Raw genomic sequence first — 26,776 nt, forward strand, 5'->3', positions numbered from 1 at the left:
TTTCACATGAAATCAAACTTAAAGTTGTTATTCAAAGGCTCATGAGTTTACAAGAAGGTTACACAAGGTGTAGGATGTGTGTGCACTATCAAGTGACTTGACTTTTTAATGTGTGGCTTATTCATTGGAGAAACAGGATTTTTTTCCACTCGCATATTTTACATAAACCAAGACTCCTAAACTGTTACCAAGTAGCCCACACCGTATCTTTTTTACCAATTAAACAGACTTCATAATTAAATTCTTGTAGATTAAAGAAAAATGCAATCGCTGACTTGACCATTACTTATTATCTAATTAAATTAGCTCCATCTGATATTTCTGAATTACCTGAATTTCCTGATTCTTAACAGATAAACCCCACAAAAATATTAAAAGAGAACTCTAAGAAAAGGAGTTAGACCTCACTCAGTTGAGCACATGCTTACTACAGTAAGCCAATCCTTTTGAGGAAGACTAACAAAAAAAAGTCTCAAACCTAAATGAGATTCAATTAATGTTAAAAAAGCAAAAGGAACTTTTATTAGATACAGCCCCAAATTGATTAAACTAATTCTTAGCTCTCACAAATGCTTTGGCACGTCACTAGTATAAACATGCACACATTTTTTGGCCCCTAGCACAGCTTTTGATCAGTTTTGTCACACACAAAAGTGAAGCAGGTGATATCCCCACATCTGCCATCCCAAAGTGTCTTTAGTGTCATATAGAGAATCAAGTGACTCTTTCTTACAGGTTTGGAAAGATAAAATGTTTAATAATTAGAATAAGACAGCATGTGGAGGACAATACACTTTCAATGGTGGAAAGAGAAGAGACTAATCATGAGGAAAAAAAAGTTGGGTTCAGCTTTAAATGTGTGGCATAGGGGTTAGGTAAGGGGTAATGACTGTACAATGTGATGAGCGCATCTAAACTTCTGTCCTCTGTTTTAGGTCGGAGCCACAAAAGAGCCTTTCTACCAGAGCATCATGAGAAAAATCCCCTTATTAACTATATTATGTCACTATTATTAATTGAACGGGGTTATATTTTGTTATACTTGCTATAACATATTTAAATAGGTTGCATGAATATTATTACCTTTTCAGAGATATCTCAATGCATCATTAATGGAATTTAAAGGGGACAATAGTGACATGACATTATTTGTAAAGTTATAACCATAATAATAATAGTAGTGATAATGTTTATCCTTCATCATTAGCTTTATTTTGACTGATTCGTGCATTTCTATTACCAGTAAGTCTTCTTTGCGGTTTACAATGATCTTTGTTGTGTTGGTGTATTGCTAAATGTATTACAAAAGCATAATATGTCTTTGTTAAAATTAACTTTCTCTCAAATCTTTGCAAAGGTTGCTGAAAAACAATGACAATCCTTTATATCGTGGCAAGATATTCATAACTGAATCCACAGTTCAGAGAATCTCCAAGTATATGGCAGTATCCGCATCAGCCGCCGGCGAAGTCTGGATTGTCTGTCCGCTTTCTAAATCAGTTTGCCTTTCCCTGGCTCCGCGCTCGGCCCCTCGGCGTCTCTCTCCTCCTCTTCTGCCCATCGGTCGGATCTGAAAGAGCCAAGATAATATATTTACACACCTGAATGCTCAACGCTACAAGACAGAATAAAATAATAATATACCTGCTTGGTTCGGACAAAACAAGGTGTGCAGTTCTGATACACAAGTTGGTAGCTTCCATTTGTGTAAATATGAGTGACTTCAGTGCAGTTAATATAGAGTGGCATCCTGTCTTGATAGATGCCATGGTTTTCAGGATATGCAGCAAGATGGCGGCGCAACATACGTCTGGAAAGGTAAAACAAAAAGTATTACAAAACATGTGAGAGGCTTTAAAATAAGTAGAGAAAGCAGCACTGAGGGATTTCGCTTACTTTTTGGTTCTGTTTCTAAAGCAATAGCAGCAAAAGCCAATGGAAAAGATGAGGAGCATGAAGCAGATGGCCACAGCTGGAAGGATGAGCCACAGCAGAGCGGAGTCTGCTGCAGGTGAGAAAAGATACAATATCAATGATGAGTCCTGTTTGAATGCATTTGTTCTTTCAAAGGTCAGCATGATGGATCATTTTGATTTCATAATTTGCTAGCGTCCTAGGGTTTCTCACAACTTCTGCAATTACAGCAGTGCACTTCATTCGAAACCCAAGGGAGGGCCAATGATTCAAACACATGGATTCCACCACAGCAGAAATAAAAATAAGATCAGCATTTTGTGTGAAAAAGATTTTTACCCTTTTGCCTAAAACAAACATCACACAAACCAACCAGATAGTTTTCTATGAACCACAGTTAACACATGGAGACAGAATAGTTTTATGCTAATGTTGGAGGAGAAGGAAGAACGGCATCATTTTCCCTTCTGCCAAAAGGGGTCTCATTTATAAAACACAACATATAATTCTTAAGATCACAAAATTGTAATCTCTCGGAGCACAGATCACCTTCTGCCTCATCTCTGAAAGTTCAGGATTTTTGGACCAAATTGCAAATTTTTCGATTGTCTATTGTAATGTCATACTTAATGTGGAATGTGATGTACGTAGCATTTTTATACGTACGCATGCTTTATAAATGAGACCCGAGGTTAGTTATCTGTCCCAAAGCCCTAAAACCTTTTCCCAAACTTAAACCTAATCCTAACTTTAACCTTATTGTGAAAAAAATAAAATAAAAAATGCAGAAGAGTGCACATTTTTCAAGGTTTTAAGTGCAACAAAACCACCTGTAATCAAACAAATGCCTTCATTTCAATATTTTTTTGGGGGCTTAAATTATTGGCTTTAATCATTCTGAATGTTTTGTTTCAAGAAGAAACTCAAATTGCAGTAACCCACAGGGGCTATAATTCTATTTACAGCCAAATGTTTTGATATTTTCAAACCTGTTGTCATTCCATCCACAGTGTGATCGGCAAGCTTTGTGCAGCTTCATAAAATCAATGTGAACTTTTATTGTGTATACTTGGAATCAAACAAAGCACTAATACACTTTTAGTTGAAACATGACTTACATCCATAAATAAACCTGCTCTAAACAGATTATTTGAACTGTACTCTTAAAACTTCACCAATTTTTACTAGATTACTAAAACGTTGCATTGTGACATCCCTACTCATAAATATCAATTCAAGTATATATTTATTTATTTACTGTCCACTTAGAGGACGTTTAATCCGTCTCTGCTTGTTTTGCTGTAATAGAATTTGAATTGATGAAGGACTCTCCAGTGAGTCTAGTTTCAGCAGCGTTTGAGAACAGGAACAGAGACCGAAGATTTTTGCCTTAATACTTGAAATTCCCACTATTTGTTCAGGTCTTTTGCCTACGACCAATCAAAACAACCCCAACTACAAACACCAGATTGCAGCGAACAATCCTCTGTCCTTGAACTTTGAAATATGCATATTTTCTCAATACAATTACCGCTTAAAGTGCATTATGGTCTGGCTCCCGGTCCTAATGGCTGCGTAAGGACAAACCTGTGCAAAACATCTACTTTGGCAGACATTACGGACAAAACAGCACTTGTACACTTTTTGTTGAAAAATGACTTACAGCCATAAATAAACCTGCTCTAAACAGATTATTTGAACTGTGCTCTTAAAACTTCACCAAGATGAGGCAAAACAACACTTTTTGCATATCACGCAGCCAACTAAACATAGCTGCTTGCCTTAATGTTTTTCTCTTTTTTAAACTGACTTCAAACACACCTTCTCTTCCCAGCAGCAACAGCGCAGAGTCATTCCCCAGTGCGTTCACGGCATAGCAGACCACCGGGAGCACGCTGCCCATGTGCCCCCTCATCGTGGCTTTTAGAGCGTGCGAGTGACTTGTAAACGAAATGTTGTAATCTTCGGGTGGAACGCTCCCATTGACGCTCCAGGTGATGGAAGGTCCTGGATTGGATTGGACCGTGCAGTCACACAGGACCGCCGCACCGTCCCAGACACAAAAGGAAGAAGGTTCCAGGATGGTGGGCTTATCTGAAAGAGACAGATGCAATTTAAAAGCGAACGCCGGAGTAGAAGTGGAGGTCACAAGTTTACATATGCCCTCCCTGGGTGAATGGTTTGGTCACGGTTTGGCTTCATTCTATAAGCCCCAGTCCTGTTACAGCTATTCTGGAGTTTGTTTGAAGCAAAATAGGTCGTACAACAGCTGGTGAACTTGCAAAGTCATGAAATAAATAAATAAAAAAAAGGATTGATTTGTGTTTATTGTGTTTAATTGTGTTTGATGGGTTTTAGAGTTGGTTTTAACCTGGCATTTCTGTATATTTCCAGTGCACAGATACAATATTGCTCAATGCGTTTCTTGTCTGACACAGTTTTATCTGAGAAAAACTGTATTTTTGAATATGTCCGACCTGACGTGAGTTTGTCTGTCCTCTATCATTCAATATTTCCCCCAAACCATATTTGAGCATCATAAATTAAGAACTTTAAACATTTCTTTCTCAAATAGACTGTTATAAGTGGATACCAAGATTTAAAGTATTTCAGAATACCTTTGTATTATCCTATAAATAGGGATGTCAAGCGTATCAAAACTCCTGATCAGCTCACAGGATAATTATAAGACCTATCTATAATCCAAAATGGTAAAGAATCAGAATCAGAAACGGGTTTATTGCTATTGACAGTGAAAATAATTCACAAACTAGGAACTTGCTTGGCACAACAATTAATTCATATAATATAATATAATGTGATATAATATATATCAAAAAGGGACGTGTGAAATTTAGAAATAAATGTAAACCTATGTATGTCACATTAACATTTTCATTTCAAAAGTTTGATTGTAAAAAGCTGGTCACGTGCTTGAGGGTTATGTAGTAATGTATTGACAGTGGAGGATTTCACTGTTTGGTTAAGGTGTTAGAAATGGTGCATATCATCGTGACACAAAAATGTGATTGTTTTTTGTGTGCGTTTTTAAATGAACAGACCTGATTCATAGACCTTGACAGTTTCACACATACATCATGTCACAATTCTGAAGAAGACAGCCAGAGGAGTGCAGTATAATTATATCAGAGGACCTAATGAACCTAATCAGATTACTAAAACTTTACATTGTGACATCCCTACTCATAAATATCAATTCAAGAATATATTTATTTATTTACTGTCCACTTAGAGGACGTTTAATCCGTCTCTGCTTGTTTTGCTGTAATAGAATTTGAATTGATGAAGGACTCTCCAGTGAGTCTAGTTTCAGCAGCGTTTGAGAACAGGAACAGAGACCGAAGATTTTTGCCTTAATACTTGAAATTCCCACTATTTGTTCAGGTCTTTTGCCTACGACCAATCAAAACAACCCCACCTACAAACACCAGATTGCAGCGAACAATCCTCTGTCCTTGAACTTTGAAATATGCATATTTTCTCAATACAATTACCGCTTAAAGTGCATTATGGTCTGGCTCCCGGTCCTAATGGCTGCGTAAGGACAAACCTGTGGAAAACATCTACTTTGGCGGATCATTACGGCCATGAAGAAGAACGAGATTGAACGTTAAACTGAACCTGATTCTTTAGGTGCAGCTGTTTTCGAATACACATCGACACGCGTTCTGATTAGGGTGGGTCTAATCTGCAGACGGCGTGGTTAAGAGCCAAACACGCAGATGGTAACGTTATATTATTTGAGCTGCAGCGTAAAAGTGAACACGGCCTGACCGTATCTGACCTGAGCATGTCTCTGTTAGAATGCATAGTTCTAGACACACACGACAGAAGCAATGGAGACTGATTAATGCCAATAACAACTGATTTGCATGATGTTGATTTGTGGTAGAAGCATTCAAATCTGTAAAAGGCACTGTATTCAATCTTACAATTTTCAAGTACACAAACGTGCTCAAAATAATACTCAAGTAGCTGCATGTAAGTAAGTGGGCAAAATACATAGATTGAAAAACAAAGAAAGAAAAGGAGTTCAAGGAGGGCTGCAATGATTAATCAACTTGACTGTATAGACTCTAAAACACATTATTGCGTAAAGAATTCTCCTTCATTCTCCATATTCCAAGTTTTATTTGGTTGATAATGTATTTAAAATGTCTCAATGTTCACTAGAAATAATTGCTTAATCAGTCGACTAATCACAAAATGGATCATTGTCTGGTCGACTTCTACTCAGCTCCGAAGCGCTTTTAAAACCAATTTTAAAACATTTTTATTCACACAAGCATTTCATATTTTGTAGCATTTTGGTCATTTGTAATTGCTTGTATGATCTATTTTATTTGTTGTTTGTTTTTGCACTTTGTAACTGTTGTATAGAAAAGTGCTGAATAGATAAAGAATTATGATTTTGTATTGTTATTATGATTTTTATATTCATATTATTATATTATTATTGATAATAAAATAATTGTAAGTTGCAGCCCTAAATGCAAATTCACATTTACAATAACTACTGCTACTACTTTACATTATTATGCATATTTAACCATACTACTTCTACCATTATTATGCATGTTTTACCATACTACTTTTACCATTATAATGCATATTTTACCATACTACATTTACCATTATTATGCATATTTAACCATACTACTTCTACCATTATTATGCATATTTTACCATACTACTTCTACCATTATTATGCATGTTTTACCATACTACTTTTACCATTATTATGCATATTTTACCATACTACTTTTACCATTATTATGCATGTTTTACCATACTACATTTACCATTATTATGCATATTTAACCATACCACTTTTACCATTATTATGCATGTTTTACCATACTACATTTACCATTATTATGCATATTTAACCATACTACTTTTACCATTATTATGCATATTTTACCATACTACTTTTACCATTATTATGCATGTTTTACCATACTACATTTACCATTATTATGCATATTTAACCATAATACTTCTACCATTATTATGCATGTTTTACCATACTACTTTTACCATTATTATGCATATTTTACCATACTACTTTTACCATTATTATGCATATTTTACCATACTACTTTTACCATTATAATGCATATTTTACCATACTACTTCTACCATTATTATGCATATTTTACCATACTACTTCTACCATTATTATGCATATTTTACCATACTACTTCTACCATTATTATGCATATTTTACCATACTACTTCTACCATTATTATGCATATTTTACCATACTACTTCTACCATTATTATGCATATTTTACCATACTACTTCTACCATTATTATGCATATTTTACCATACTACTTCTACCATTATAATGCATATTTTACCATACTACTTCTACCATTATTATGCATATTTTACCATACTACTTCTACCATTATTATGCATATTTTACCATACTACTTTTACCATTATTATGCATATTTTACCATACTACTTTTACCATTATAATGCATATTTTACCATACTACTTCTACCATTATTATGCATATTTAACCATAATACTTCTACCATTATTATGCATGTTTTACCATACTACTTCTACCATTATTATGCATGTTTTACCATACTACTTTTACCATTATTATGCATATTTTACCATAGTACTTCTACCATTATTATGCATGTTTTACCATACTACTTCTACCAAAATTATGCATGTTTTACCATACTACTTTTACCATTATTATGCATATTTTACCATACTACTTTTACCATTATTATGCATGTTTTACCATACTACATTTACCATTATTATGCATATTTAACCATACCACTTTTACCATTATTATGCATGTTTTACCATACTACATTTACCATTATTATGCATATTTAACCATACTACTTTTACCATTATTATGCATATTTTACCATACTACTTTTACCATTATTATGCATGTTTTACCATACTACATTTACCATTATTATGCATATTTAACCATAATACTTCTACCATTATTATGCATGTTTTACCATACTACTTTTACCATTATTATGCATATTTTACCATACTACTTTTACCATTATTATGCATATTTTACCATACTACTTTTACCATTATAATGCATATTTTACCATACTACTTCTACCATTATTATGCATATTTTACCATACTACTTCTACCATTATTATGCATATTTTACCATACTACTTCTACCATTATTATGCATATTTTACCATACTACTTCTACCATTATTATGCATATTTTACCATACTACTTCTACCATTATTATGCATATTTTACCATACTACTTCTACCATTATTATGCATATTTTACCATACTACTTCTACCATTATAATGCATATTTTACCATACTACTTCTACCATTATTATGCATATTTTACCATACTACTTCTACCATTATTATGCATATTTTACCATACTACTTCTACCATTATTATGCATATTTTACCATACTACTTTTACCATTATTATGCATATTTTACCATACTACTTTTACCATTATAATGCATATTTTACCATACTACTTCTACCATTATTATGCATATTTAACCATAATACTTCTACCATTATTATGCATGTTTTACCATACTACTTCTACCATTATTATGCATGTTTTACCATACTACTTTTACCATTATTATGCATATTTTACCATAGTACTTCTACCATTATTATGCATATTTTACCATACTACTTTTACCATTATTATGCATATTTTACCATACTACTTTTACCATTATAATGCATATTTTACCATACTACTTCTACCATTATTATGCATATTTAACCATAATACTTCTACCATTATTATGCATGTTTTACCATACTACTTCTACCATTATTATGCATGTTTTACCATACTACTTTTACCATTATTATGCATATTTTACCATAGTACTTCTACCATTATTATGCATGTTTTACCATACTACTTCTACCAAAATTATGCATGTTTTACCATACTACTTTTACCATTATTATGCATATTTTACCATACTACTTCTACCATTATTATGCATATTTTACCATACCACTTTTACCATTATTATGCATATTTAACCATAATACTTCGATCATTATTATGCATATTTTACCATACTACTTCTACCATTATTATGCATATTTTACCATACTACTTTTACCATTATTATGCATATTTTACCATACTACTTCGATCATTATTATGCATATTTTACCATACTACTTCTACCATTATTATGCATATTTTACCATACTACTTTTACCATTATTATGCATATTTTACCATACTACTTTTACCATTATAATGCATATTTTACCATACTACTTCTACCATTATTATGCATATTTTACCATACTACTTTTACCATTATTATGCATATTTTACCATACTACTTCGATCATTATTATGCATATTTTACCATACTACTTCTACCATTATTATGCATATTTTACCATACTACTTTTACCATTATTATGCATATTTTACCATACTACTTTTACCATTACTATGCATATTTATTCATAACTTTCCAACTTCTGTATTTGTTCAAAGTTACACAATGGCCTAAACTGCAGTGGAGTGGCTCCTTTTGCCAATAGTTAGAACTTCTGGGACACACACTTTTTATAGCGGTGCCGTCTGTGCAGCTGAGCATTTAATACACTCTTCAACGATACATAAAGTTAATGGAGTGTAAATACTGCACTCAAGTCCTTTTATTCACTTTGGTCATTTCAACTCACACAGATTGGTCATAAAATGTGACAGTTTGTAAGTTTCTCTGACCGGAGCGAGGGTGGAAAAAGCTTCTGTTTTTATCAGGTTCTTCGTAACGTACAGTAGTGTGGAGTACGTGACAATCCAAGCGTGCAATAAAAAGCCTTATCTTTTAAGAATGCCGACTGTTTGAACGTGGCACAAAACGACACAAAGGGCTAAAGCAATTCTAACTTTTACAATGAAAAAATCTAAATAAACTGTGCTCACAGATGTTGTGGTGGTTTAAAGGAGACGGATTATGCTTTTTTCAGGTACTTGAAAAACATTAACATACGTAAGTAGATCATTATTTTAAGTTATGTTCATTGTAATCTGCAATATTGATCTAAAACGGCCTAGGAATAGAAACAGTTCCATTGACTTCCCGTTCAAAACAGCAGAACTGATAATCCCGCTTCTTCAAAGTGGCATATCACGGTAACAAGCACGTCATTGTAATTTACATGTTCTTATTTCTGAAAATGTGCCATTTCAGAACCCGACATGTAATAGTCTGTGTCTTTATTTTAAAAATAATCACAATTGAATGCAGAGATTGGAAGATTGTTGGTCTCCAAAGATCTGGATGAAGGTTTGTGATGCTTTGAATGAAGACCTAGGCATTAAATCCTTTGTCCTACACAGGATTCAGATGTTCAATAAACTTCAATCCTGGTTCTCTGCTCTGACACCTGGACTGTATTTGAATGCCTGTCTGCAGTTTCTATATGTTTCCCTTACCTTGTGTTGTGTTTTGATGTGGTCTCGTGTGCAAGACAAACTCCAAAAAAAAGGTGGGAGGGGATGAGGTGGCCTTGACCGTTTACGGAATGTCTCTACTTTCTCTCTTGCCATTACATGCTACAACTACACTGTTCAATAAAGCCTTTTGGCTCAGAAAATCTTCAAGCAATGATTAGTAGTAGTATTAGTAGTTGAGTTGGTACATTGTACATTCATTCATGACTCACTGACGCAATTATATAAGCAAGGACGTCGAAGAACAACAACAGTATGCAGTGCCAGGAATGGGGATCTTGACAACCAACTTTGCTGTTTATACTGTTTTTACTGCAAAATGAAGGCCACATAAAAAAAAGAAGTTTGACATTAGGGCTGATCTTTCCTAAATGCCTTACTAAAATGAACAAAAGCCGTTTCTGAACTATTTGGAGTACAAACCATTGGCTGGAGATTTAGAGACTCCAGGCAGAATAACAGGCCTATTCAATTTTTGTGAATTGTAGGTTTATTTTTTATTGTAGTAGAACCTGGGGCCGGCCCGTGGCATAAACAAACTAAGCCATTGTTTAGGGCCACATCCTCCTGGAAGGCCACATGCTCGGTGATCAGAGTGCACGCTCAAAAGAGAAAAGAGAGAGAAAGAAAGAGAGAAAGAGAGAAAGAGAGTTTTGTCCATATATTTAATGACAGTGTTTGTCATTTGGTGGCCCACAACCAAAATCTTGTTTAGGGCCATCAAATGCCTAGAACCGGGCCTGTTTATCCCATAACGGTCTGTTTGACTGGAAATACCTGGGTTATAACTTTCTTTTCCCGTTTCACATAAAGCATAATAGTTTTCTTTTATCAGATTGTGGACAAAAAAAAAGTTTGTTGACAAAAAGGAATACATTTTAAGAGGTTAAAAACACGATAATATTTCAGGGGGGAAATCAAATCAGCCTTAATGTCATTATTATCATTGCTGAAGTGTTAAAGGACAAAGGACTGATAATATAATATTTACATTGTACGTTGAGCAGCAGGGGCGGGGACTCTCCTTGTCCAATCAGGTTGAGCGCGGAGCAGCGGACCCTCGTGTCCCTGGTGACGTTGTGGAGACGGACTGTGTGGGTCTTCTGGTGCAGGTGGACAGAGAGGCCATGCTGGACGTAGGACCAGTGGTACTCTGAGGCGGGAGGGTCGGCCTTACAGGAGCAGGACACCAGAGCGCTGCCCCCCTCATGCACTGACAACGTCTGCACATGCACCCTCACGTCTTTAGGGGAGACTGTAGGGGACACAGGACAGTTAGGCGTGTGAAGTGAACCTGCTACAAAGAACAAAGACAGTGCAAACATAACAGATTTATTTTTTTAGTTTGTGGATGTTGCAGCAATACACAGCATAGAAACGATCAAAGTCAAGTCAAAAAGTCCTTTAAGCTACGTTAATTAAGCTTTAATTGAAGAATATTTACAGTGGATGGTAATTACAAATACTTTTCGTGACTTTATTTGAATGGATTTTTTCGTGACTTTATTGTGCTTTATTCAAATTGTGATTGTAATTGAGGAAAAATCAAGCCATGCCATTGTAATTAGTAACATTTACTATCCAATAGTCACACAGCACAGTTGTCTCCCGATCTTTTCTCTGTCAAGTTTATTTTTATTGCACGTTTACAACAAAATGTACTATTTAGAATAAAGTAAAAGTATTTCTGACTTTGCTGTGAGAAGCGCTACGACCCAAAAGGACAAACTAATGATCTCCCAGCCTCCAGACCCAGGACTTTGCTCCCACAACCGGTCAGCACTTTCCAACCGGTCAGCACTTTCCAATGTGGCCCATGGAACCATTGTCCACACATTGTCCACTTCAAAGACTCCTCGGATCAGGGAGAGTTTACCTGCCAACGTAACACAAACTGCAACACCACTATCCCGTATCGCCTGGATTGTAACTGTGTATGCTTCTACGTTGGACCTGAACAAAAGAGAACTAAAGGACAGGTTTTCTGAGCACTAATATGACATCAGGACGCAACATTTAAACTACCCCATTGCGAAACACTTCAAATCATTGCAGCATCTACCAATTAAAAGTTATGGCACAGAGAAAAGCCGACTGGATACAGACCCTCAAAGCTATGAAACATCCCGGACTGAATGACTTCTCTGCTTGTCCTATTATATTACAGACTGTGTTATTGTATAGACTTATTTTTAATGGTGTCTATGGTAGAGGTCTGGAGCTCCGGTTAGTTAAATTATTAAAAATGGTTCAAGAATTGTTGTGAATGTGAATGTAAGAATACATTTGTTGTGGTCTTATCTATGTGTGGAGGTTACTACTGTCGTTTCATACTACATATGTCTTATGTATTTTTGATTGATTTTGTCATGTGACTTATTGCTGATCTATTTAAATCACCTGATATCATTTGGACTCATTCATGCCCTGAAGAAGGCCTCATGTGGCTGAAACGCCCAGGCTTATCCCCTTTCTAATAAAGGATTTTCAAAGCTGTTGGAGCGCCTCGAATTTTTCTCTTGTTGTATTTCAGACAGATTTTGAAAACTTTTAAAGCGTCAAAAGTGGTAAAAATCTTAATCTAAAACGTGCAATTTTCAGAACAGAGACAACTGAAACAACCTCTGCCCTGTATTTTTATTGGATCAAAGTTGGGATGTAAACGTGCCAAACACTTTTTAGTCCAATTCAAAATGTAGTACAGTAGAAAGTACAAATTCCTCTTCTCAAAAGTAAAGAAGTAAAAGTAACCACTGTAAAATTGACTTAAAATTACAGATACAGTGCTATTACTTTAGTACATTGCTACTTAAAAACTGCATGATAAGACTCTCAGAACTCTTACAGGTCACGTGCAGATCCTTCAGAGCTGCCGCATTCTTTCCCCCCGGATACTTGGCCTCACAGCGGACCCGGGGCTGGACCTGGTGTGTGGCGGTGAACGACAGTGTGGACACCAGCACGGGCCGGTGAGGCTGAGGGAACAGGGTGAGCTGTCCCCTGGGCTCGGTGCTGTTCAGCTGGGCCCCCCTGTCCCAGCTCCAGATCAGAGACGGGGGCTTGGACACACATGAGAAATCCACCGAGCAGTTGAGAGTCACCAGCTGTCCCTCTGTGAAAGCCGAAATCCCACCGATGACGGGAGCATTAGGTCGATCTGTGAGGAGGAAGGAGGGCGGAAATAGAAAAAAGGGACTGTGAAAAACAAAACAAAAACAATACAAACTTTGAACATTGAGCAAGGTCATAATGTAAGATCACCATCACCGGCGAGGAAAGATGAAATAAAAATGTTGAATTTAATTAAAAAAGAGATGTTATAGTTTCAAGTTCAGGCCTAGAGAACAACCTGCTCAGTGAAGTGCCACAAAGTTTAGAAATGGACAGATTTTGTGAAAGTTTGATGAGGCATAAATTGCGTAAGCGGGACAAGAGCGATAACTTTATATTTTCCATAACTTCAGATGTCAGTATCAATAGTTCACCACAGGAACAAAGCTCGAAACCAAATTCGGAGCCACTATGGGGATTACAAATAAAAAAAAGTATTCAATAGGTTGAATAATTGTCCTTTTCAACACAAAATGAAATATATTTGATCAGTATGTCTTCAACTGCTTTTTGCTTTTGTATTTTAACTTTTTGGATCCTCATTCTGTTCTGTTTCATTTCAGTTTTGTTTTGCTAAAAATATCTACAACGTAAAAAATTAAAAATCTTACCAAAATACTAATTTAAAACTATACAAGACAGTCTTTCAATATCAATACTTGTATCCAGTTTCAGTATCAACTAGCATCCGAGCATTCTTTTTAAAGAGGTCTGTCTCAAATGCTTACTGTATTTTAGTGCTTTGAGACTTATTACATTATCAACCCCAACTAAAAGTTGAAATATGGTGACTGAAGGCTTCTTGATAGGGAATATTTAGTGAATAAAGTATTGTGTGTATTACTGATGAAAATCCAAGATAGTTTATGTCATAGTCTTGATTATAAAAGATATGTTTATGTGTTTTGTTTGTGTGGTCTGTAAAGTCAGTTTTGTTACATCAAAATATAACTACAAGTATTTTTTGTAATCAACTATTCACGATCAGTCGATTGATCATTGCAGCCCTGAACCCTAAAGTAGCAGTTTCTCATTTTTGATTTGTAAATTATAATATCTCTACTATTATAATGCATGAACTAAAGCTTCATTGACACACCTCCAGCACTCACCTGTAACCTCCAGACTGAACGTGCGGGGCTTTCCCCAGAGCAGATCCCCTCCTCGTTTCAGAGCGATCTCAAACACCCGCAAGTCGTCCCGGTTCACCCTGCTGATCCTCACCGAGCAGTCCCCCTCCGAGGTCTGCCCCACCAGAGAGGAGCGGCCCTGGAAGTCCCTGCTCACCTGGTCCCTGTCCTCGCTGTTGAAGGCGGTGCTGCGCAGGGGGAAGAGATGACCCCCTCCTCTGAAGCGCACCCGGACGTCCATGCGCTCCTTCCTCCCGCCGAGAGGGGCGGCGGAGGGGGCGAAGGAGCAGGGGATGACCACGCAGGAGCCAGCCAGGGCAGGGACCCGCGGTGGGACTGAGGGTACAGGGGACACGGCATGCACCCCCCGCCATAGTGCTCCAGACACTGCAATGAAGAAAGAATCACCATCAATGAGCAATGTATTCTTGGAAATGAGCCTTGGCTACAATCTGGTGTGTTTACATTAATGCTTTGTGGCAATCAAATACTAATCAAAGATACAAACAGACTAAAAAGCCTCCTGCAATTAAAATTTAAATAAAGGAACCATCCAAATAAAACCAAAAACTGATTTGTGTAAACTTGCTTTGTGTGTACATCAGACAAGAACATTTCGCAATGAAGACATTTTTAGAAAGAGGAAGACAAACACAGCACTTTTGTCTCTGGAAGTGAGCAACGTCTATTATATGACTTCATATTATTTATTACAGGTTAAAATGAAAACACATTAAAGTAAAAGGCACAGTTTAAAATAATTCTGTAATTATATGTACCTGATGTAAAAAGCCGTGCAAAACTGAATGAAGGCAAACAATTTATCATAATGTAAAAAATGAAGTAAAAAATGTAAATCATTTTATTGCAAATGTTCACAATGACAAAGGTCTGTGTGTATGTGATATGAAGCAGTCATGCAGTGTAGAATTCACAGCTTGCATGTGTTTGAATATTACAATATTCACATCGACCAAAGCCTCTCCAAATCTGTGTGACATTTTCTAATGTCATGTGTGAAGAGTTGCATTACTTACCAAATATCAGCACATTAATGACAAAGCTGGCGTCCACATGCATGACTGCCTCTGTCTGTCCCGCTCTGCTCGTCTGGACACTGGGATGACCACTGCAAAGAGGGAAGTGCCCAGTTTCAGTATCCATCATGGACTATGTAAAGTACCATGTGTCCTGCCACAGACAACAATGCCACAGTGGTGTTTTTAGTTATGCTTCATGCATAACAAATTATACCAATATAATTGACTCGTATTGTAATCCTCCAGGATGATAGTAAATTGTATATACAAATTGAAATTGAAAAAAAAGAGAAAGAAAAAAGAACCTTGTTAGGGAAAGAAAAGCTCAGCGTTCTGTGAGACGACACATGACCGTGAATGAGTCACTCTCATGCAGAGAGCCATTTCCTCTAAACCCCAGGCTCTGTCTACAAGAGACAAGAGACGAGAAAGAAAGCAGGTTTGAGCAGCAAGGTGTTTGATTAGCATTATGCCATGAATAGTCTTTTACATTTTCAGTTTCATATCATACAATGGTGGTTCATGTTTTTATTTCCATGTGAATATGAGGTCTGCATGTGTTTCCCATGCTATTAGCTTCTTCTTTCAACTTAAAGACATGCAGGATGGAATGACCTAATGCTCAATCTGGACGACCTTAAAATGTGTTAAGTTCTTAAAATGTTGTATTAAGACACTAAAAATGTATGTATCTCTTACAAATATGTTGCAAATGTATTGGTTGGTTATAGCCCAAAAATCACTGAAGAAACTGTAAAAATAAACACAAAAAACTTGACCATATATTTTCCTTTATCTTTTGTATGTTAGTTGTAACACGGTGATGTGCATAGTTAGATAGCATATATTTAGAGTAACTCTAAATGTGTTAATATTTTCAATAGTTTGGCAGAGGCCATGTGCATAATCAGTATATTTAGACATGTGAGAGTAGATAAAAGTAGATTTTAGAGGTTGACTTGTCTCCATTGTAGAAACTATGAACTATAAACTAAAAAATAAACTAAACTATAAAATGAGGGTCATACTTTTGTCCCTGGGCTTCAGGCACTATTTAGCAGTAAAATATTACTCTGGGTAATTTGAATTCCTTGATTATATTTGATTATCTCCTCTTGATTATCTCCTCCTCTCCTCCTCTCTTTGCCGCCTAAATTGCACCTGCAGTACTTCAAACACAATCTGGCAGTATGTTTGACAGACTTTGGACTCCTTTTTTTTTTTTTTTTTTTATAACCGACCCACCCTTTTAACAGACATAACATTTACCAGATCAGAAATGGGTCAATGAGATAAGCACAAGAAAGTGTGATCCGTCTTTCTGCAATGCCATTCCACTATTTGCTTACCTTAGTTTAAGCTTGTTTTGGAAGCCATGGCCTCCTCCTCCTCCCAGCAGCTCCTCCGCTCCCAGCGAGACCTGCTCCTCTCCTGGACTCGTGAGCACCCCGCGCCCCTGTTACGTTGGCTGTGTGACGCTGAGGTGCTGTCTCATGCGCGTTACCTGTCCCTCCTGGAGACATCGCCCTCCAACGCGGTGGTCCAGGCTCTGGAAGTGGTGAGCGCCTCGGAGGAGAGCAGTCAGAGCTTTCTCAGAGTGCTGGCAGAGGTGCAGGACTACTACGGCCGGGACTTGCAGCTTTGGGTTGAGAAACACTGCAAGAATGACGCCAGGAAGATCCAAGAGACGCCTGGAGGCAAACAAGGTGGGGATTCAAGTTACTATAGTCAAAATATAAGAATACGAAATGGGACCTAGAACTGAACCGTAAATCACCTGGTTATGAGCCAACCGCTCTACTACCGGTGCAACTGTTGATTCAATGGTGCTTTTCTGCTTTAAAAGGGCAAAATCATTCACACTGGACAGCGCACACTCGTTATACATACAACTGTGTGACACCAATGATATTGTGGGGAAAATGTGTTGCACAATGCTTTGCTAGAAGAGCGGAGTACAGTAGCCAAAAGTAGTACTCAAATATGATATGGCAAAAGAATTACTCAAATAAATATGATACAAACATACACACACTTATGCACTGTGTCATGTTTGAAATCTTGAACAATTCTTTAATAGATATCAACTTTGAATGCCACCCTCTTTCATAAGTGGGAGCACTGTCTTTTGGGTCGGTCCTGGATATCTTCATTGAAAAACCCACAAGAACAGTTTCTTTTCCCTCACTTTTGAACACTTTGACCAGAATTTAATCACTCACTGCACCGTTTACTTTCTGCTCTACATATGTAAACTCAACTATACATTTGTGTACATATCAAGACTATTTTTCTTTTCTTTTTTCTTATAGGTTATTGTTATTTTTGATCCCACAGCAGATTCAAATTGTTTCTCTTCTGACTTAATTCACTGTTCATTGTTTTATGTTGCACCAAATCACCAAGACAAGTTCCTATGTTTGTAAATTCTGTTCATTGACAATGGCGTTTATTTTGCTATAAGAACTGTGCTAAGAACTGTGCTTGAAATGTGTTCATGACATATTTAATGTACGGCCTCATTACCTGCAAATGAAGTGTGTTCATTGGCAATGTTGCAGTATTTTGTTATGGTTACATGTCATTTTGCTGGTTTAAGGTGTCGGTGTAATACCTCATTCGCCCAGGAACGTTCTATTGTAAAAAACTTTGCTGGTTTAAGTTAAATTTGTCCAAATTAAGAATAAGTTTGAAGTCACTCCCACTCTAGGCCACAACTCCGAAAACAGGTTAAAGGACCAAACGAGCCTGCGCTCTCTCTCGTCCAAGCATAGCCTGTGTAAGGGATCATCTCAAAATGGGTTGAAGCTGAAAAGGCTCTCTCTCTGGACCTCCTCCCCCCCCAAAAAAGACTTTGTCTGGCTTCACATAAAATTTTACGCGTTGATAAAACGATAGTAGCTTGATAGACCTGCTCACCTCTAGTGAACATCCCTGAACATCCTTTGGTAAGTTTCAACCCAAACTGTGAGATGACCACATTGAGACAGTCTCAAGAGGATGAGAGAGTGAGAAACTCATGTTTCTTGTCAAAACCAGTAATTGTCAATTGCCTGAGTTTAGACCTTAGACCATGTCAGAATGACAGAAGCAGGACACGTGCTTTCATCTCAGTGTGAATCTCACGTCTTCTGTGATTGGCCGAAACCTCATGCGGGTTTGTTTTGTTTCCTTCTTCCGGTCAGTGCGTAGCACGTTAATAGAGCCAACTCTCTTGATCATTTGCTGCGCCGCGTCTTGCCGCAAAAAAGCTTTTCCAACTTTTCTGCACCAGTCGCGTTGGTGACTGCGATACCCGCTCCTTGCGTGGGCCACGGCGCGCCGTGCTCCCCCTCACGCACCCGCCGTGCTCCCCCTCACGCACCCGCCGTGCTCCGTGAGCGCAGCGCTCGCCGTGTTGTCGCCGTGAGCGCCCCCCTAATGTTGGCCTAATGCTCGTTGCTGTGAGAGTTTTTTAGCGTTTCAAAACAATTACTGCCACAACGATGTATTGAAGCTTCAAAGCAACAAAAAAACTAAATGTAGGTTCAACCCCCCCCCAAGACGAAAAATATTAAGTCTTTTCAGCTTCAACCCATTTTGAGATGATCCCTAACCAAATGTCTAATTAATTGCTTTTATATTTTTGTTTATTAAACCACACAAAATCATTCTGGTTTATAGACCCTTTTTGTTGATCTTTTTAATTGTCCTTCAATGAATTGTGTACTCTCTTTCAGTTCTGAGGTAGGTATTAATGTTTTGCTGAACAAACTTCAGAGGGTGCCCCATTAAAAATAAATATGAACATTAACTTCCTAAAATCCTACACAAGTCCACAATGTAATGGCTAGTCCTGGAGAATATACATTACATCTTGGTGCAAATGTGTGAGGAGAAAACAAGACGAATACCCTACATTTGCATGCCACGCAACTATGTAATTATTTATGAAATTTTTCCAATCCCAAATGCATTTTGATCCATAAGACTCACAAATCCCAGTTTAATGTTTTTTATAGTCTGCAAATATCATTAGGAGTTGTGAGGATTGGAATCTGTTCAAGTTTATTCAAGAGGGAGGGTTCATCTTGGACAATTGCCATATTTAGGTTAATGTTTACAGGTGCATAATGGCATTGACTGAACACCATTAGATAACACATTCATTCTTACTAATTCAAGGACAACATCAATATATATAAATATACTTTATCTAAGAGATAGATATGTTTACAAATGTATTTTGAAGCATTTTAAAAATAGAGATATTAGATTAAACTCAATTATTATTTTGGGAAATGCAAGTCTTAAAAGTCTTGCTGTTATTGATGTTTATTTATTTATTATTTTCAATTTCTTGCATTGATTACTATAGGTGGTAGTGGGCCTATATTCTAAGAATCCAAGACATTTCTTTTGAATAAAATTGTATTTTTAAATTCAACTCCGATTTCTGGATGGTAGAGATTTGATTTGATAAACTGAAAATAAAATTGTATTTTTATTTTTATCCCGTCCTCCCCTCTTAAAAAATGACAAGGAAAGTCCGTGAAATAACAAATTAAAAAACTCTCGCCTTAACAAGCATAAATGTTTGGACCGATGTCATCCACAGACAAGAAGCCAAAGGGTTCTTTTGCTAAGTTCTTCAAAGGAAAGAGCATGGGATTCACACTGCCAACAGAAGAAAAAGGTACATTTATACTTTGCAGTTTGAAATATACTTTTAAAGTATTAAATTAAGTGTGGCTTACGATTGTCTTTTTGATGTAGGGAAAAATGAACTGAACGCAAGGAGAAGTAAAAAGTCTGGAGACGTCCGACGTGAGTGCACAGATTAATTAAATGTCTGGAAGTGGTATTTGACAATCCACACTTGAAAATGCATGTATTGAGGGGAAAAAAATTAAAAAGTTACCCTGACATCCCATACATTTGTAAATGTACAGCACTTTGGGCAGCTGTGTTATAAATGTACTGTATAAATACATTTTACTTGAACTTGATCCCTTATTAATAGTTATTAATACGCACTTTATATTTTAATATTTTGGGGAAGTTTCATAAACACAACATATTGGCTTCACATGGAAAATTTGTCCTTGTAAACTTGTATTTTGCAAACATTATGTTATTGTCTATTGTTTATAAGATCCCCATTAGCATCGACAGCATACTGCCTCTGCTACTCTTCCTGGGGTCATTTTAAATGTCAAATATTGTAATTCATAATTTGGACCCCCTCGAAAAAGGCATGAATCATCTCAAGATTCTATCCTTAAATAAATAAAATTATTGTAAGCAAATGTTCATAACTTTACAAGAACATTTTTTACAGTTTACATAAATACACCAATAAGTGCTTCGAGGTCAAATACAGTTCTAAGAAGTCTAAACCGTTTTCTGCCCTGCTTTACTTTCTTCCAGTTGCTATATCTGCCCACAAAACTACAGTACTGAAACACACTGAACAACTAAAGAGCTACTCTGAGGGGGACACCACTTCTGCAAACTCTGCCTCCCACATCGAGATCCGCTACACTGACCTTTTCGTGACTGAAGACGATGAACATGTGGAGAGCAGTCGACACGAGTACTTCGACCTGGCCAGCAGAAGGGCCCGCATCTATGTCCATCAGGCCTGTCAGCGCGTCCGGCTCTGCCATCTGCTCACGCCGCAGGAAGGCTCGGGTCGGGCCCCCAAAAGAGTCAAAGTCAAAGGCATCGCTGGGATTGGTAAGAGCGTGGCGGTTCAGAGGCTGCTTTACGAGTGGGCCATTGGGAAGAACATGCGCGACTTTGATTGTGTTTTTAACTTGCGTTTTCGAGAGCTCAATCTTGTCAATGAACCGGTGAGCATGTTGGAGCTTCTTGGGGATCGATTCCGTTACCTTAAAGAAGTTCTCAAAGACCTGTTCATGGCTCCAAATTCTCTTCTCTTCATTTTGGATGGATTGGATGAATTCAAATTTCCTCTTAAATGGAATGATCCAGCAAAGGACATTGGAATTGAGTCAAAAGTGCCAGTGTCAGAGTTAATGGTTGCCTTGATTAAAGGAAGCCTTCTCCCTGAATCCTCGGTCATTCTCACAACCAGACCCTCCACTGAATCTCCAAAACAATTCTTCCAAAGATGCTGCATAGTCCTGGGTTTCGAGGAAGAGCAAGTGAAGGAATACACCTATAAGTTCTACAAAAACATTCAAGTAGCGGACAAGGTCTATGACTACATTTTGAACAATGACAATCTTTTCGTATTGTCCTTCATCCCGCTCTACTGCTACATAATTTGCACGGCCATGGTAGAATTCTTCTCTTTGGAAAAACAAGATGACGATGCTTCAAGATCTTTGGAGCTCAATCCTCCTAAAACTGTGAGCGAGGTTTACTTCTGCTACCTCTTCACGGCTGTCAAGCACCATGCGCTGAAGGGGAGCACTGAGAGGAACACGTCAAGAGCTCAGGTGTTAAGTCTTGCCAAACTACAGCTGACCAACTTGGGTAAACTTGCTTATGAAAATCTTCTGCAGAAAAAGGTCATGTTTGACACAAACGACTTGGAGAAATACAGAGTTACACCTGTTGACATCCAGAGCACATTCCTCTGCCACATTCTCCAGCAGCTCAAAGAGGAAACTGTGGACATGTATTCCTTCTTCCACTTGACTGTTCAAGAACACCTTGCAGCATTGTACTGTGTGAGCAACCTTTCAACCCAAGATGACATACTCAAAGCGCTGGACTTCTGGTGTTTTGGTAAATCGCCATCTTCTACCGCCCCACCTCTTTGTGACACAGAATTTCACATGGACAAGTTGGAGAACATGCAAATGTTCACACGTTTCTTTATGGGCATGCTAAAAGCGCGCCTTGCAGGACACTTGGAAGGCCTTGTCCATTGTCCGATGGAACAAGCCAGTGGTATCCCTGCCAAGCTTGGTATGTGGTTCAGTGACCAGTTCAAAGGCAGAAAACTGAGGAACCTGGAAGCTCTGAATCTTTTACACTGTCTGATGGAGTTCCACATGGAGGACACCACTAGCGTAGCGGCACCTGAAATCAAGAAGTTGAACCTGTTTAAAATGAAGCTGAGTGTGGTAGACTGTGCTGCCATGCATTATGTCCTACAGTTCTCCCCACACAAGCTGCAAGAGCTCAACCTGGGATACTCCAACATCGGCAACAGGGGGCTTAGACGACTAGGGCCCATCCTGCACCGCTGCGAGTCTCTCTAGTGAGTAATACACAGCCAGTCCCAAAAAAAACCCAAAGATAATAATTCACAAGCAAGGACCACAACCTCAGCTAAGATGCAATGTGTTTATTGACATACGAGAAACATAAAAAACACAAATGTACAGACACAAATGCCATTTTGGGGCTTCCGGCTCCCGGGCCTACAGCCCTTGTTTTACTGATATCTATACCAAAATCCTCCTTAATATACATTCTTAAAGATATTAAAAATACTGCAAATTTTGTGATACAATTCAACTAATTGTTTTCAAATCTGATAATGATAATTCCAAGTAGTAGTAAGTGGTAAGTTCTCATGTACCCCTGGTTAGAAAACAGTGGCTTACAGCAGGATGATAAGTGTGGAGACAATTCCCTGATCTAATACATAATTTCATATAATATTCCACATGTGAAATATCCACACTATGGGTGGATTGATACAAAATATTGATATTAAGATAGTGACTAAGCTATCAAAAAGTACTTCAAATGTATAAATGTTCTTAATAAAATGCAGTTTTGAAATACAACAGAAAAAAATAATGGGTTCTAGAGAGAAGACTAGATCTGGGGAGTTGTGGCCTTTTTTTCCGAAAAAAAAGGCCACAACTCTTTTGGTTTATGTGTGAGCAACTCTTGAGAACGATTTGTCCTGCAGTGTTCATGTTATCACATTAACAATTGTTACTATTGTAATACTGCAGTTGTGTGCCATAACTGCAGCAGAAATGAAATACAAATTCAGAATTATGTTCCACAAACTTCCTGTTTTCTAACATATTGAGGACTTTTTCCCCATTCAAAAGATGTAACAAAAACATTTCAAATGATTAATTATTATGGCAATGATCCTGATGTCCTGATGTCTCATCATTCTAAAACACTTTAAATGTTTATTACACAAAGTGAATGTAGTCGCCTATTGTATTAAGTAACTAATGTTTGTAGGCTTAGACTAGCTTAGGCTAATATGTTATTATATTATATTTAATATAACTTATATCTAAATTAGTTATAACTAACATCAAATGCATAAACCATGACCTTTTATGACCTCATCTTATTGTACTTCCATTGTATGAAAATATGAACGAGCTCAAAACATCCAAAGTCCTCACTGTTATAACTTTATATGTGTATAAAAAGTAATACAGCAGTTAAATCAACATATTGTGTATTCTTTTATTTTTCCTTTTATTTTGTCCTTTTTTAAGATTGTGTTTTTTTTGTTGTTTATGCAAAAGTATAATGAACAACAAATAACTAAAACACTCAAAGCCTCCAAATACACACATTTTGATCTCCCATTAGAAACCAGCAGTGAAATAATGCACAAAAGGGAGGGCTCACAAAGAGGCTTTTCTAAAAAAAAGACACAAAAACCCTAGTGCCCGGCCACAGCTCTGCCAAACTGCAGTTTTCTCACCCCTGCTGAGATTCTATACACCAAGGTAAAATTCTTTATAGTAGAGGATTTTCAATGCATTTTAATAAAAAACAATGGTATTGGTATCAGTATTGGATTGATACAGCAATACTTGCCGTTGTATTAATTAGAATTGGATCCAAACCAAAATCGCTGGTATCGTCCATCACAAGCCCACACGAATAACACCTCAATGCCTTGTATAACTTGAAATTGATTTAGTTTTCTATTATGTGACATTAAAATGTGATCCCAATCTCAGGTTCCTAAAGCTTTACACAGGCTCCAAAATAGAATGACCTATAAACGGCTACAATTATATTTTTTATATCTTAATTAACAACAAATTTCCTATAAAGACAGTTGTTTGTTGGTTAGGAGAAGGTGTTGGTGTCAATAGCATATGCACTGAGGGGAATCATTTATCTGAATGTTTTCTCTCTCTTTCAGCTTGAGGTACAACTGCTTAGACAGACAGGCAGCCATTCTGGAATCATCTATTTTGAAGTCAAACGAATGTCAAGTAAAGAAGTTATTGTAAGCCATTCCTCTTTTGTGTTCTACAATACAAAGTTGTAGGCTATGTAAGCAATATCATAATTTTAGTTTTTCTTTAGTATGTGTGGGAATAACCTGGGCCCAGAGGGAGCACTGGAACTGTGGAGCGCTTTGGAGCACAACACCACCGTGGAGGAGCTCTACCTGGACATCACAGGCATCACTGAAAGAGGAACAGAAAACATTGTGAACTGTCTCAGCAAAAACACCTCCCTGAAAACCCTGACGTAAGACACGTGGCTCTGAATACTGTCCATAGTGGATTTGTTAGGTAGAGACGTTAACCTCCTAAAATAGTCCTAAAGATTGAATATTTTGGCTTAAATATTTTTGAAGAATTTCAATTGCTATATGAAGAAAGTGTGTTGTTTTTAATTCAGACCAAATATGGAGTTTGGAGACATAAAGCTTAGCCTACTTTATTTGAAATGTATTATTATTTACAATGTTTTTGTTTTTTGCAATAAAACATATGTAGACTGTTAACGTTAAAGATCCCATATCATGCTATTTTTCCTGTTTCGTAGTCTACCCTAAGGAAATTTGATAATAATAACTGTTGTGCAACACCCATAACATAACAGTTATGAAATATCACCCATTTCTTGGATCCCGCTCACAAACCCGGAAATGCAAACGGCTTGGTTTGAGATTCGCACCCACCCCACCCTCCCCGCCCAACCCATGACGTAGTCTCAGTGAGAGTGTGTGTCCCCCGCCCACCCCGTGACATAGTCTCAGCGTGGAGACGGTGGCGTGGTCCAGGTACTGAGTGCTTCCTGGAGGATGGGCTGAAACTGGGAAGTGTGCCGCGGCACTCAACAGTGATGACGCATTGCTGAGGTAGCCCCAGTCCATCTGCTCATCCGTGGAAAATGATATAGACTGTACTCTCGCTAAAAACTGCAGGAATCAATCAAAAAAACACTTTGGGCACATATATGAGGCACCAATAGCCTCTGAAAAGTCGAGTTTGCATGATATGGGACCTTTAATGCCATACTGTGGAACATTTCAGATAAAGTAATGACAAATCTCTGGAAACAAGCAGGTGGCAGACATTCCACCTGAAAAGTTACACATTACACCTTTTTAAATATGTGTCCTGTCCTGTTTCCAGTGTTGTGGGGAATGACATTGGAGAAGAAGGCAGGAGGAGGCTTCGGCAGCTCCAGCAGTGTAGACCAGAACTCCGAGTTATTGCCGACTTCGTGGATGACATGGGGTTATTGCAGGCCTACCTGGACTGGGTGGATGAGATCCAGACAGACTGGGATCAGATGGAGTCGGTGAAGAACGCAGATGCCCTCCTCTCAGTGTTCAAGGGGCTGCATGTCGCTGGAGAAGTACACAAGGCAGAGAACTCTCAGAAGGCCAGAGAACTCCAAATGAAGATCTCTGAGCTGTTGAAGTCTGTAAAAGGATGATTAAAAAGTGAAACAACTTGAAATGCATGATCTAAATATATTAGCCAGACATGGGCAAACTACGGCCCGCGGGCTACATACGTTCCGTTTGTCTTTATAATCCGGCCCGCCAAACATGCCAAGTAATATTTTTTAAAAAATGAAAAAAATAAACAACTTTTTTTTGTGCCCTTAGTCTTTATTAGACAGGAGATGAAATTATGATGGGGGGATGAGAGAGAAGAGAGGACATGCAGTAAATGTCGGAGTCGGGATTCGAAAATGCCCACATTTCCCCAAGAGATAGCGCACTTTGACCTTTTTGGCGCCCCCTTCTACTCTGATAAGATAAGAAAATCCTTTATTGTCCCACATGGGGAAATTTCATTGGTGCAACGCAGGAAGATACAGAGGCAGATACAGAAGAAAAGAACAGATCACTT

General features: G+C 37.6%; 2 protein-coding genes across 2 annotated transcripts; one reads left to right on the forward strand and one right to left on the reverse strand.

Moving 5' to 3' along the window:
- Positions 1 to 1,257: 1,257 nt before the first annotated feature.
- On the reverse strand, positions 1,258 to 17,088 carry LOC140374177 (sialic acid-binding Ig-like lectin 5). The gene is made up of 9 exons (XM_072460996.1): positions 17,072 to 17,088; positions 15,720 to 15,811; positions 14,665 to 15,069; positions 13,287 to 13,598; positions 11,433 to 11,696; positions 3,736 to 4,008; positions 1,897 to 2,005; positions 1,645 to 1,810; positions 1,258 to 1,570 (listed from the first exon to the last, which is right to left on the reverse strand). Exons 2-9 carry the CDS (start codon positions 15,760 to 15,762, stop codon positions 1,421 to 1,423), a joined length of 1,722 nt encoding a protein of 573 aa, XP_072317097.1. The 5' UTR covers positions 15,763 to 15,811; positions 17,072 to 17,088; the 3' UTR covers positions 1,258 to 1,420.
- Positions 17,001 to 26,384, forward strand: LOC140374176 (NACHT, LRR and PYD domains-containing protein 12-like). Its single transcript, XM_072460995.1, has 7 exons — positions 17,001 to 17,428; positions 20,320 to 20,397; positions 20,478 to 20,528; positions 21,132 to 22,938; positions 24,820 to 24,906; positions 24,987 to 25,154; positions 26,048 to 26,384. Exons 1-7 carry the CDS (start codon positions 17,098 to 17,100, stop codon positions 26,352 to 26,354), a joined length of 2,829 nt encoding a protein of 942 aa, XP_072317096.1. The 5' UTR covers positions 17,001 to 17,097; the 3' UTR covers positions 26,355 to 26,384.
- Positions 26,385 to 26,776: the final 392 nt, after the last annotated feature.

This window comes from Eucyclogobius newberryi, unplaced genomic scaffold, assembly GCF_026437365.1.
Source record: "Eucyclogobius newberryi isolate DKJ021-1_F unplaced genomic scaffold, fEucNew1.0.hap1 SCAF_3, whole genome shotgun sequence".
NCBI lineage: Eukaryota > Metazoa > Chordata > Actinopteri > Gobiiformes > Gobiidae > Eucyclogobius > Eucyclogobius newberryi.

Excerpts from the sequence above, each read along its gene's own strand:
- LOC140374176 (XM_072460995.1), top strand. The coding sequence starts at position 17,098 with ATGGCCTCCTCCTCCTCCCAGCAGCTCCTCCGCTCCCAGCGAGACCTG. Across the intron at positions 20,398-20,477 it reads ACTGCCAACAGAAGAAAAAG|GGAAAAATGAACTGAACGCA; the intron begins GTACATTTATAC and ends TTTTTGATGTAG. Across the intron at positions 22,939-24,819 it reads CACCGCTGCGAGTCTCTCTA|CTTGAGGTACAACTGCTTAG; the intron begins GTGAGTAATACA and ends TCTCTCTTTCAG.
- LOC140374177 (XM_072460996.1), bottom strand. The coding sequence starts at position 15,762 with ATGCATGTGGACGCCAGCTTTGTCATTAATGTGCTGATATTTG. Across the intron at positions 13,599-14,664 it reads GTTCAGTCTGGAGGTTACAG|ATCGACCTAATGCTCCCGTC; the intron begins GTGAGTGCTGGA and ends TCCTCCTCACAG. Across the intron at positions 1,571-1,644 it reads GTTTTGTCCGAACCAAGCAG|ATCCGACCGATGGGCAGAAG; the intron begins GTATATTATTAT and ends TGGCTCTTTCAG.